Source organism: Euprymna scolopes, chromosome 32 (assembly GCF_053919585.1).
Source record: "Euprymna scolopes isolate OS-2025 chromosome 32, ASM5391958v1, whole genome shotgun sequence".
In the NCBI taxonomy this organism is placed as follows: Eukaryota; Metazoa; Mollusca; class Cephalopoda; order Sepiida; family Sepiolidae; genus Euprymna; species Euprymna scolopes.
In genome coordinates, this window is record NC_136513.1 from 88,667,976 (window position 1) to 88,682,975 (window position 15,000).

General features: G+C 30.4%; 1 protein-coding gene across 4 annotated transcripts in view; it reads left to right on the forward strand.

Annotated features, from left to right (window-relative positions):
* Positions 1 to 15,000, forward strand: part of LOC145256474 (neo-calmodulin-like) — a 297,211-nt gene that overhangs the window by 67,834 nt on the left and 214,377 nt on the right. For 2 of the 4 annotated variants that reach the window (XM_080115413.1, XM_080115414.1), the window contains exon 1: positions 11,525 to 11,686. The exons of the other annotated variants lie outside the window; for them this stretch is intronic. In XM_080115413.1, the coding sequence (XP_079971539.1) occupies positions 11,660 to 11,686 (27 nt within the window). In that variant the 5' untranslated portion in view covers positions 11,525 to 11,659. Of the gene's footprint in view, positions 1 to 11,524; positions 11,687 to 15,000 lie in introns of those variants that run through there. 4 annotated transcript variants of the gene reach the window in all.

Below are 15,000 nucleotides of genomic sequence, written 5' to 3' on the forward strand. Positions count from 1 at the left end.
TTTAAAAAACTAAAGTAATTACGTGTTTACTTTCGATATTTTGTCGATATTATTTAGTAAGAGTGTTTAGCAGAAAAGCCAACAAATGACTACCCGAAAAAATAAATATACAAGAAATAAATGTTACCATAGTTAATAAAAGTTCAGTTCATGTTTTTTTTTGTTTTGAAATAGTTTTTAATGCTCTTTACTTGAAATAATTTCAGCAAACCAAAATTAAAACGAAATTTGAGGCGATAACTACTTAAATGAATTTTTATATAAACTACACATGCCATAAGCGAATATTCCTCAAGCACAAACTAACGGAAAACATTAAAATATGTTTATAAATATTCCTTACGTTGACGGAACTCCCTTAAATTGTTAACACAGAATGCTCAGGTGCCCCTCCTTCAAATTGAAAACGGGGCTCTTCATTTCAAAGTCGCTGCCATTTAATTGTTTTTTTAAACTGGTTCGTGAATTAAAAAAATAATTTTTTTACAAACTACTTAAAAATACAAACCAATGAACTTTTCTACCATAAAAGTAACTTTTATTGACTATGGTAACATTTATTTCTTGTATATTTATATTATTATATATATAACATTTTCTCTTTGTTAGAAAACATAATTTTGTTGGTCACTCTTGGCTGCGAATGGAAACAAAGTTGATATAAAAAAATATATTTTCGCGAAAATTATCTTTACTTTCATCATATTTTGCTTGGGATAAAATTTTTGAGTATCAAAACCTATCTGTTTACAAACCCATCCTTTTCATAACCTATCATACTTTCATCAATCACAGTCCATTTTCTGTAGGCTGTTTTTGAACCCAGTCAACGACGGATACTTCTGCTCGTATATATATATATATATATATATATATATATATATATATATATATATATATATTATTACTTACTCGTATATATATATATATTATTACTTCTGCTCGTGTATATATATATATATATATATATATATATATATAAGTTAAATATGTCTTTCCATATACAGTAAAACTCCTTTAATTTGAACTTCCTCTAAAGTTGGACTTCCTCTCATTTAGACTTCTTCTAAACCTGGACTTTCTCTAAACTTGAACGTCATTGAAATTGTATTAGCATATTTGATGCGGAGTTGCAGTAAAACTGTTTACATGGTTTTGTCAGATATTGCGCAGAAATGTTAATACTGGTACTATGTAATTAATGTAGATTAGCTATTGATAATTAATTTACACTAACTACAATTTTGGTTTCAGATTGCTATATTTAAAATAGTATAAAATAACTAATCACAATGGCTTGCAACTGGCCTAGAAAAAATTCTTGAAACCAAACGGTTACCGACCAACCACGCTGTTCTAAAATCACTTAATGCAAATGATGTTGAAATGTGGGTGCAACAAGATGAGGAAACTACTGATCAATATCCTGAAGGCAGTAATAGTGATGAAAATAGCGACAGCTGCCATTCTCTTGACCCTAATGTAAATAACCAAGAACACTTTGCTGAAGCAATATCATGGGATGATGCAAAAAAGTCTATGGAGACGGTTATAAAATTTCTAGAAAAAAGTCCTTACTTTAGTGACAACTATGTTTTGCAAGCAATGTCACTCCGAAGATATATAATCATAAAGAAGCTACAGAACCAAGAAATTGTAGATTTTCGTGATCGCTTACGGAATACAATGGCAGCGCCCGAGAGCGCAATCGATGAAAATAGAAACTGCAATGAGACTCATTCAATGAATAAATAAATAAAAAAAACTGTATTTTATATAAATGTATCATTTCTGTGGATAATAACTTAGGTAATAAATACCTAACAAGTTAGAGTAGATTTAATTTATTTTCAATGTTTTTGTTCCTGGTAATAATATTTAACAATTCTTACTTGCAATATATCTTAAAATCAACTTAATATATACTTGAAGTATCATATAGCAATGGATTTCATTTACTATTTCTTTATTCTTAGAAAATTAAAGTTAACTGCAGAACATTTTTTATCACGAAACTTGAACAACATCCTCTAATTTGAACGAAGTGTGTGTTCAAATTATAGGAGTTTTACTGTATTTTTTGCTTCAAACAATAAATTCTTAACTTGAATGTATATCTTTATCTACAGAATTTAACTACAGTATATATATATATATATATATATATATATATATATATATATATATATATATATATACCCACTGATGAGAAGGAAAGTATTTCTTCGAAACTCCTCGGATTAAGGACTATCCACTTATCAAGTGTTTCCTTTTCATATTAAATATGTTTTTAATTCTTTTTCAAAGTGTTTTTAACATGTTTTATTAACTGTTTGCTCGTATATATATATATATATGTATATATATATATATATATATATATATATATACATTATTATTATTATTATTATTATTATTATTATTATTATTATTATTTATTCGAGGGTAAATAGTTACATTTGGTCGCTACAAAGAGCCATCTGTTTCAGTCACTGAGACTTCGTCAGGCGACCCGGAATAATTCGACGCCATAGAAAAACAAAAAGAAAAGACCGAGCTCTTAAAAAAAACAAAAAAAAACTATAAAAATTGCGAGCTCTCTAAAAAAAGAAGGATAAAAATGGAGAAATCGCATTTCAACCGTTTTGGAAATTTGTTTAAAAAAAGTGCTACAGCTGGATTTATATAAATTTGGAATGATTAAAGTGGGTTGTTTTTTACCAGAACAGTGAATTGTGTTATTGGGTGCGAAGGAGTCTGTTTATAAACTAATTTTGCGTGTCAAAAAAAGGGGGGGTTGCAAATGTGTTCGTTGACATAACACGTCGCGTGTCAGAAAAAGTTGAAAGTTAAAAGTTATGGAGGGAGAGAGGGTTTAATAAAAAAAGTAATAGAAAAAGAGAAAAAAAGGGGATTATCTCTATGATGAAGAATAAAACGTTGAGCGTTTATAGACTCATGCATACATATTCACAACGAAACATATATCTATATATATATACATACACATACGCACGCATACATACACACACATACATACATATACACATAAACACACACACACGCACACACACGCGCGTATATATATATTTTTTTTTGAAGAGCTCAGTCTTTTCTTTTTTTCCATGGCGTCAAATGGTTCAGGGTCGCCTGACGAAGTCTTGTTGACTGAAACAGATAGCTGTTTGTAGTGACCAAATGTAACTGTTTACCTTCGAACAAATAATAAAAAATATTTTGCTCTCGTTATCGAGCACTATGTAACGACTTCGTTGTATTCATTAGTCCCTAATTTTAAACATCTCAAACCTTTATTTATGTATATATATATATATATATATATATATATATATATATATATATATATATATATATATATATACTAGCGGGGGGTACCCGGCGTTGCCCGGTGTTTCGAGGTGTGTAGCTCGGGCGGGGGGTGTTAACATAAGAATAAGCGAAGTAAATATTTAAAAAAAAACACAAAAAAACTAACGTTAGGCAAACGAACGAGGTTAAATGTAAAAATGGGAAAACAAAAAAAGAAAACGCGAAAAAAAAACACATGTGAAAATGGCTTAAATAAACCTGCTTCAATATTAAAAATTTAAAAATCGAAAAAAAAAAAATATCTCACACCATGATTCGAACCGGAGGGGGAGGGTAATCAAGACATAAGAATAAGCGAAGTAAATATTTTTTTTAAAAACGTAAGTATTAAAACTTTAAAAAATCGAAAAAAAAAACACAAAAAATCTAACTTAAGGCAAACGAACGATGTTAAATGTAAAAATCGGAAAAGCAAAAACAAAAAAAAAAGAAAACGTAAATGTGATGGGAAAAGAAGAAAAACAAACGTTAAAACTTCTTTTAAAAAAGCTGAGCGGGGGGTACCCGTCGTTGCCGGGGTGTTTTTGTGTGTGTGGTCGGGCGGGGGTGTTAATGAAAACCTAAGAATAAGCGAAGTAAAAAAAAAAACAGAAAAACGAACGTTAAAAAATCTGAAAAACACGTGAAAAATGGCTTAAATAACCCTGCTTCAATATCAAAATTTAAAAAAATCGAAAAAAAAAGACATCTCACACCACGATTCGAACCCAATACCTTTAGATAATTACCCGGCGCTCTAACCAACTGACCTAAGACGACGTTCACAAAATTAGGTCATTTTTTTATCTTTAAACTAAATCAGGTTATGACGTCGTATGACGCATGCGTAGAAGCGACATCGTCATGAGAGGACGGTTTTTGCAGACCGCCTCCTGTAGAAAACTGATCATTTTCGGGTGAAGAAATTAACGTTTTTGGCCAATCTTTCGATATTTGTAGGGCGAAGGATTGAGCTTTAAAATGATACCAATCTGGCGAAAATCCTTGACCCGTGTGGAAAGATTTTGCGAGATATACAAACATACATACATACATACAAACACACATTTTCGCTTTTATATATATATAGAATATATATATATATATATATATATATATAGAGAGAGAGAGAGAGAGAGAGAGAGAGAGAGGGAGGGAGAGAGGGGGAAGAGAGAGAAAGGGGGCACAGACAGGGGGAAAAGACGGTAGAAGTGTGGAAATCGAGAGAATGTCTATTTGCACATCTGATGAAAAAGATACGATAAATAAACAATTTTCGAAAGCATCTCGTGCCACAATGACGATTGCATTTCCTCCCTCTCCCTTTTTACAAAAGAACGCGAATCAGATCCTTAAGAAATGTCAGGTCGAAAATGCAAGAAAGAAGATCCTATTTCGCCTCTGATCTTTTTCTTTTTAGAATTTTTATTTTACTATTCATTTCCTAGACACCCCTTTCATGCATATTCGACCATTCTTAACAACGAGCTCTCTCCTGCTCCAGCGCAGCAAAAGAAAAAAAGAAAAAAGAAAACAACACTCCCGCCAACCCCCTTTAATTAACTAGCACACGTATGCGTTTTTCAAACGTAGTTTGTTTTTTTGTGTTTTGTTTTTTTTGTTTGTTTGTTTTTTGGGTTTTATTATTTTAGGTTGGTACAAAAATAATGTCGTTTTTGACGTTAAATTGCATGTCAAAAAACAACATTATTTTTACACCAACGTAATATTTAACTAATATCCATCCATTTTTTTTTCAATGTATTATTCATTTATTTTGTGTGTCACGCTTACATCCGGGTAGTTTAATAGTTATGTACTTCCATTTCTTATAATAAATAATTTTACAAAGACTTCATCATGAGTTTTGGTTTCGGTTTCGATTATAATTGATGGTACTTAAGTCATCTATTTTTATTTTATAAATAATTTTATCAAGAATTCTTCATAAGTCTTGGTTTCGGTTTCGATTTTGGCTGATGGAACCTTAGTAATCGTTTTTTTTTATAAATAATTTATCAAGAATTCTTCATAAGTTTTGGTTTCGGTTTCGATCATAGCTGAAGGAACTAAAGTTTTATATATATATATATATATATATATATATATATATATATATATATATATATATATATATATATAAGTAATACAGATATATTTTTTTTTATTTTCTAAATCGCAACTTTATAATATATAAAAATCGATAGAACATTAACTCTATAATAATATATACGAAATCTGCAAGAAATAAAATATCATATTTAAGCGTATTTTACGACCTGGCTGTCTTGAGATTTGGGAAAATCTTTGTGATCGGTTTTCGGCCAGAAATTTGGCTGTTAAGGGATCAAAGTTTAACGATTTAAAAAACATTAATATCTTCACCTTCAACTGGGCACTTTTCTACAGGGGGGTCGCCTTTTTCGCCAATATTTTCGAAGGTCATCCTCTCTTTTCGCTTGTCTAGCCTTAATTTAAACCTGCGTCACTTCCGGTTTGGCGGTGGTCGTAGCAGCGAAGACGTCAGGTTTTCCCCTGTTCTTTTCCTCCTTTGCGGTACGGGTTCGAGCCTGCCTTCCTATTACCACTTTTTTTTTTTTTTTTTGCTCAACATACACCTCCAAACACCCGGGTAACGCCGGGCACCCATGCTAGTTTTTTTGAAAAATACTTTTCTGTATTTTCACCTAACAATTCTCGGTTTTACCATTTACAAAAAAAAAAAATGTTTACCGGCAATTTTCTTTTTATAAAAATGTAAGTTTTCTTGAAAAAAAACTGTACTTTCACCTAACAATCCGGTTCAAAAGAACATTCATCTTTTCTTGAAAAGAAACAAACTTCTGTTGATAAAAAATGGCAAAAAACAATAAAAGTAAATAAACAACACAAAATGCAACTTTTGAATATATATATATATATATATATATTCAGTAAATTTACAGTAGGTGTGTCTTATTTTTTATTTATTGCATTTCTATTTTTTCCGGTCTGCTTGATTGGAAATTCATCTGCGCCTGTTACTTTGCTCGGCTTAATCCGGTGACTGAGATTCTGGGTCAAATTCTACAAGATACCAGTATATGTAACGTAGTCGTTAATATGTAGGGACTCAATACATTGTTGGCATAACAAGAAAAAGGAACATAAGAAAGGAAGATGGAAATAAATTTAATCCATTGTTTCAGGTTTGAACAAAAGACCTTTATTCCTCCTTCTACGACCACGCATGACTTCTCGTCTCAGCTATGACGTCATCCACGTCTCTCCAACGTGATCCTCGGTCTCTTAAATCTCTTTCGAATACCGCTTGATCTACAAACACGGTCTTCTTTTTATAATTTTTCCTTCTTTCTTACCGTGACGTCATCTTGCATACCGCTTGGTCATTTGCATACCGCTTACGTACGCGCGTCCATTCTCTTTTACAAATGGAATTACCCAACTGTATGGAATGATTCAAAGACCGGGTTTGTGTATTGTGAACTCTCATCTCGTAGCTATTTGACTAACACGATTATTACATTTTAAAATACAACGAAAAATATGCATGGTTTTATTTTAATGTAAAAGCTATGATTCTAAAGTTCAGTCTACCAAAGGAGAGAAACTTGCAAAAATTGAGTGCGCATATATGAATGTCTGTGTATGTGTGTGTATGTGTGTCAATGTGGGTGTGTTTGTGTGTATGTGAATCTGTGTGTGCGTATGTATGTGTGCATGTGTGCGGATGACAGTGTATGTATGTATGTACGTACGTATGTATGTATGTGATTGCTTGTATCAGTGTCCGTGTACATGTGTGTGTACATGTGTGTGGGTGTGTATACGTGCACTTGCGTACATGTGCACGCATGTGGGTGTGTATGGGTGTACGTGTGCTTTTCGTATCTGTAAAAATGGGATGAAGTCTCCCATCTCGTTACTCGAAACGATATAAAGAATCATATATTCTCGCGTGTAGACCCTGAAACATGATACCGGTTTTTACAGTCAACAAATACGAAAAACAACATATTCAAAGTATTTTCATGTTTCACAAACAAATTCTATATACATATATGTGTGTGTGCGTGCGTGCGCATGCGTGTGTGTGTTTATGGGAAAATATGCTTTTTCAATTATATTTAACCCTTTATTCATACCAATCCTTTATTTATGCAGCTCGATGTGACTAACACAATTCCAGGTGCTCTCCGTTTATCTCGACACTGTTTCTAGCATTTCTCCTTGCCACTGGATCCAAGCAGTACCGATTCAGGAGAGGTGTGGTTGGATAGCGCAACCTTTACAGGGGGTATCCATTATCTCTTGAGACTGAATTGAGACATCGAGCTATTGCTTCTACTGGGATTTAACATTCAACCCTCCCCCCCCTGCCCCCGAAAACTGTCACTTAGAACTTCCCTAACTTAGCACTTTATCCGTTACGTCACGAGTTCATGTAAATAAGATGCATCGGAAGAAGGTCGGAGATTACATCGGCCAAAACGTGAGAGGTTGAAATGTGAACGCCAGGTTCCAGCAGATGTCCTTGTTTCAAACTTGATCACAAAGTGTTTTCTTGAGAAAAAATGTAAACCTTTTATGATGTCCGGAATAGCTTCCCTGTCAGATGATATGTGGTTCTCTTGCCTCGCGTTCGTCTTGATAACGATATATATATATATATATATATATATATATATATATATATATATATAAAATATATATATATATATATATATATATATAAAATATATATGGCGATTAAGCTACACTGAATATTCGGCGTTTCATCCACTCTAGGACTCCTCAGGCTTATGCGCATAAACCTGAGGAGTCCTAGAGTGGATAAAACGCCGAATATTCAGTGTAGCTTAATCGCCATATATATTTTATAAATTACTAACTAGCACTACCTACGTATTGAGCACTTTTGAAGTAAATACTGAAAGTTTACGCATAAATCTATACTTTCGTATATTAATTTTATGTGAGTAAATTAAGTAGTTATATATATATATATATATATATATATATATATATATATATATATATATATATATATATATATATAACTTTGCATTCAACTTGAACCTAAGAACTCGGGATAACATTTCTACTCCTTTGCTACTTAAGAACTTTCTCTCATTGTATTTATTTTTCTTATACTTTTATTTTTATTTAATTTTAATTTACTTGGCTTTTTATATTTATTTTTTATACTTATTTGTAATTTTTTATTATTTTATTTATTTAATATTTTTTTTACTAATTATATATATATATATATATATATATATATAACTACTTCATTTACTCACATAAATAAATATACTAAAATTTTATTTATTTACTTCAACAGTGCTCAATATGTAGGTAGAGCTAGTTAGTAAGTTATAAAATATATATGGCGATTAAGATACACTGAATATTCCGCGCTTTAGTGTGGATGAAACGCGGAATAATCAGTGTAGCTTAATCGCCATATATATAACTTACTATGTATTATATATATATATATATATATATATATATATATATATATATATATATATATATAATTTAAAGGAGATTAGAACAATAGTCTAAAGAGCGGAGTGTATTTCAATGTAACAGTGAAATTAATAAAAACCCTTCAAAATTTGCTGACGAGGAGACCTTGCTTATTAAAAAACTATATGTAATTATTGTACGTAACTTGATGTCTACCACAATAAAAAGTATTGTTTTCCGAAACGATCGTACAGATAATTGATTTTGTTGCTGTTCCTTCTTATGAAACGGATTTTTAATTAATTATAATTTGATTTTTAAATTTTAAATTATCAATCACATTACTTAATATATATATATATATATATATATATATATATATATATATATATATATGCACTGATGATTCTCGGAAGGATGAAACACTAGTGTCTATAGGTATTCAAAAAGTTATTATTGTAATAATTATATATGTGTGTGTGTGTGTGTGTGTGTGTGTGTGTGTGTGTGTGTGTGTGTGTGTGTGTGTTGGGACGATTGATCGCTAATGGAATCGGGATTCAGAAAACTCGGAAGATTTGGGGGTATCGAGATCGGTATCGGAATCGGAAAAATTGATGCCTATTTTCGGATGCCAAAACGATTTTTTTAATTGTCTTTTTTTATTTTTTTTTTTTTATTTTTAGTAAAACCTTCCATTGTTGATAAAATAATAAATATTTATTGATTTTAAATTACCAGTAAAGTAAAATCGATAGATCATCCTCCACAAATGTATTTTGACATTTAGGAAAATATCTGCATATTTAACGTGTGTTTTTATGAAAATCGCGCAAAATAACAATCTTATTGTTAAATAATTAGAGATTTATAAAGAATCAGAATCGGTAATTGTATCGGAATCGGGAATTTAGCGCGAAATCGGTAATTGTATCGGAATCGGGAAAATATTGGAATCGTCCCATCACTAATATATATATATATATATAATATATATATATCACTAATATATATATATATATATATAATATATATATAATATATATATATATAATATATATATAATATATATATATATATATATATATATATTATTTTTTAAAATATAATTATCCACTGACACGTGTTTCGTCGTCCACGACTCATCAGAGTGGCTGAATCTAGCGAGATTCGAAATCGGCACCTCGTGATAAACTTATGATTAAATACGTCGGGTTTTTGGAATGATAACTAATAATACACACGCTCTCTCCACACACACACACACACACACACACACACACACACACACACACACACACACACACACACACACGCGCGCGCGCGCGCGCGCATACACACATCACATCACATATATTCATTCACTTACGATGTGGTTTACTATTTCGTCCTTTTGTTCACATAATCTACAATTACTGCTTGTTATTATTGATATATCTCAGCTGCTTCAGAAACAGCGATACTTCGCACTTCCTCTTTCTTAAAAAAGAAACAAAAAAAAAAGAAAGGAGAAGAATAGCGATAAGAACTGAAGTCGATCTAAACGTGTTTTTTTTTTGTTGTTTGTTTGTTTTTGTTTTGTTTTTGTTTTTTATTGTCACGTGGTCGGTCAAGATTGCGCTCGGCATTCCACCAAAAAGATAACGGAACTCTCAAAAACTACAACTCCACTGCCGCCATGAAAACAGAAAAATAAAATGCAAAAAAAAAAAAAGACGAACTCATTCTCATATAGCGCCCTTTCAAATTGCGCGGTTAGCAATGAAAATACCAACCACACTGCTATTTAAAACTTAAGCGTGACAATTCGATTGAGATACGAAACCTTTTATAAATATTCTAATATAAACTGCGCTCATTCAATCTATGAATTTAACAAGAATAAATAGTGACAGTTTAACAACAATACTATTTAAAACTTAAATGTGACAGATTGACAAAAAGAATATTTCAAGCCAATGTGACAGACCAACGAAAATAATCTTACAAACAAATGTGTTACAGACCAAAAAAAAAAAAATAAATACTCTTTATAATTTTATTCTGGCAGACTAATAAAAATGATATTTAAAACTTTAGCATGACAGACTAATAAAAATGATATTTAAAACTTTAGCCTGACAGACTAATAAAAATGATATTTAAAACTTTAATTTTAGAGTAATAAATATTTGAAACTTTAGTCAGACAGACTAATGAAAATTATATTTAAAACTGACAGACTAATAAAAATGTTATTTAAAACTTTAGTCTGGCAGACTGAAAAAATTGATATTTAAAACTTTAGCCTGACAGAATAATGAAAATGATATTTCTAACTTAAGTTTAGGAAACTAATAAAATGCTATTTAAAAAATAAGCACGACAGATCAATAAAAAATATTATTTTAAATTTGAGCGTGGCAGATCAAACAAAAATGCTTTTTCAAACTTAAGCATAACAGTCAAAATTAAAATGTTCTTTAAAACTTAAGCATAACAGAGAAGTAAAAATTAAAATTTCATACTTAATCGTAACAGACGGAGGAATTCTTTTGCAAAAGTGAAAAGAAAACGAATGCGTGGCTTACTGACGGACAGAACTTCTAATAAAATGTAGAAGTCGCACGTGATAGAGATATATATTTTTGTGTGTCTGTGTCACGTGGTCGGTCAAAATTGCGCTCTTCCCTCCAATGAAACTGCGCCGTTTCTACATCAAATCCGAACGCTCTGCGCTCATTCTGTGAATTAATATGTTCAGAAAGGTTTCGTAAAGAGTGGACTCTCGGAGAATTCCCGGATCTATTTTTGTCGGATAATTTAATACGGAATGCCTTTCACAGCAGCGTCGAATGACGTAAGTCGAGGTTTCTTTTATATTTAAACATTTTTTCACCCTTTTCTCTTTTTGTCATTTTTTTTTCTGTTCTTTTTTGTAAATCTTCCTTCCATGTGTTTCAAACTCTGATACTTAAGATAAAGTCGACAAATCGATTTTTTTTATATGTTTTAAGCAAAAAATAATATTACTTACTAAATTGTCATGTTGAAAATAGTAATATATCTTAAAATTACGAAAATCCTTCGAATAGAAAATTATTTACAGTTAAAAGTAATTTTTATGAAAAATTGGGTAAAATTGCATTTTTCTTAGACATTATGAAGTAGACTGAAGAGTGGACGTAACTCGAGACGAATATTTTATATTACTTGTTCATGGTGTATAATATTTACTGTCTATAGCGATACACATTTTTTTTTTTTTTTTTTTTTTTACTAAAAACACAATACCAATTATTCTAGTCGATGAATTTTCGTAATTTGGGGATATATTACTATTTTCGACATGACAATTAAGTTTAAACAAAATCGATTTGTCGACTCTATCTTAACAAGTAACCAAACTGTTTTTCCCTCATCGTATAAGAATCATTAAAAGAATACTGTTCTTCTCAACCTATCTTTCCCATGCTATGTCTATGTTCATGTGTGGTTATCGTCTCTGCGTAACTTACATTTTGTATTTATTTATTTGGTAATATTTTCTCATTTATTGAAATCAGAAAATTACAATTATTCATTCTTTTTTTGATAATTTAGATTGTCTGAAATAATTTAACTATTATAACTACTACTATCATGTCTGACGGAATGAGAACATTCTACCGCTATGGATTAAAATGTTAAGATAAAAAATCCGAACAGATTCCGGCGTTCAACAAGATGCACCTGAAAAAGGTCGAAGGTTACAGCGACCGAAACATTGTAAAAATAACAACGAAAAAAGAAGACAATGGTCCGACTCATTTAAATAATAGATGAAGTGCAGTAAAATAAATTATCGAAAACAATTTTAATCCCATCTTAAAAACCATAATAGCAATTTACACACTTAAATTCACCAGAACGTATTTAAATGTGTTCGTAAACAAGTCAGGCATTTTAATCTTTTGTTAATAGTTTAAGAGAAAGGAGGGTGTTGTGGATAAATTACTCCGTGACTCTTCGAAATTTGAGTCGAATTTTGAAACGGTTAGAAAGTCTGTTAAAGTTGCTTCAAAAATCTTTGCAAAATCCTCAATTAAAAAGATTGTAAGGGGTTTTTTTTAGATGAGGAGGGGGGTTAGATCAAATCGTTTCATAAAACGAAATTTAAACAATCGAATAACAATTATTCTTGCACTATTCTTCTTGACAATTATTTTGAGATTTTATTGGCCTTCGCAACAACATCAAAGTGTAGTATCTGTTCTGATACTATACTTCAATTTTTTGTTCTCGGTTAGTGAAGGAGAAATCCTTCACGACTGTGACAATTTTTATTTCTGTACCTTCCCCAACACATTAAAAACCTACGTTGGTGTGTAACTCTGCCCTCGTGGGGGGGGGGATGCAAGTAAATATAGACAAACTGTAAATCAATTCTTACCGGATCTCAACCTGAACTTTTATCCAATCCGAACGATATTGGTATTAGTAATCGACCATAGACTTTATTTCTCTTTTGTTTTATTTTTGTTGTTTTTTTTTTTTGTTTTTGCTTTTAAAGTTCACAAATTTTGTTAGTAATTATTTTTGTTTTTGTTTAGTTTTTTTATCAGTGACCTATAAAAACTGTGAGGAGTTGAAATTTTAAGAACTGTCATATGTATACACACACACACACACACACACACACACACACACACACACACACATATATATATATATGTGTGTGTGTGTGTGCGTGCGTGTGCGTGTGCACGTGTGTATATGCATGTACATATATATGCATGTATTAATATATATATATATATATATATATATATATATATATATATATATATATATATATATATATATATATATATATATATATTAGAACAAACGGTTAATAAAACATGTTAAAAAAAACACTTTGAAAAAGAATTAACAACATATTTAATCTGAAAAGGAAACACTTGATAAGTGGATAGTCCTAAATCCGCGTAGTTTCGAAGAAATACTTTCCTTCTCATCAGAGGGTAGGAACTATGCAAAATGTGGGATCGGATTTTGCATACAAAAGTATTTGATGAAACTACAAGTAAGTCAAAGATCTTACTTGATAACAAAAAGTGAAGCAGAGGGAATATGGTGAAGAAAAAGGTGATTTTAAGTGAATGGATATTCTGGTGAAAGGTAAATAATCCAATGACGGTAAAATACAAAAATATAATTCCAAGAAAGTTAATTGAATTTCCATTTGCACAAGTAAAATCCAAGAAAATCACATAATTGGGAGATGGTCCAAAATAATCCAAAAGGCCGAAATCCATGGAATAATTCACAAATATGTACAAGGAAAAGGGGAAAAATTCCAATAATATTAACAAAAGAAAAATAAGATATGCTTTTCACACGGCTGCCGAGACATAATTTTATTATATATATATATATATATATATATATATATATATATATATATATATATATATGTATATATATATATATATATATATATATATATGTATATATATATATATATATATATATATATATATATATATATATATATATATATATATATATAAATGAGACGAAATGTTTTTTTCAAAAGCGTCCATAATAATCGTTTAGTACAAACGAATTACTGTCTCGTAATCTTTATTACTAAAACAAAAAATAATTAATAATGATTTGTCACTTTATCTTTTGTAACAAAATAAAATATAATCAAGAATTATTTGTAAATGAAATAAATGTAAACTGCAATGGAAATATAGAACTCCATTTTCTGTTTGGTAAAATAACACGACAAAAAAAAACAATAAATCGAGTGATTTAATTTCTAGCGATAAGGATAACGATGATCGTTGAGGTAATAATTTAAATGTAGTTCGATTCATTTAATTTTTTCTAGATTACGAAGTTTGTAATCGGGGTATTTAATATGTAATGATTCTGCTCATGGAAGCCATGTTTATGTTAATCTCTGTAGGGTTCTATTTTTAAATGATGGTTCGGTCAATCCGGAATATTCGAATAGGTACATGTCAACCAATGTGATTGTGTGGAATACTAAGAGGGAGAAATCATTATTTGAGTAGTAGTAAAGCGTTAAGAGTATGCGATGTGTAAGAAATTACTGGTCAGTTAATGACGGCTTACACCCAGGAAAGTAGAAAAAGTATAAATTCACGCGGTGTATTT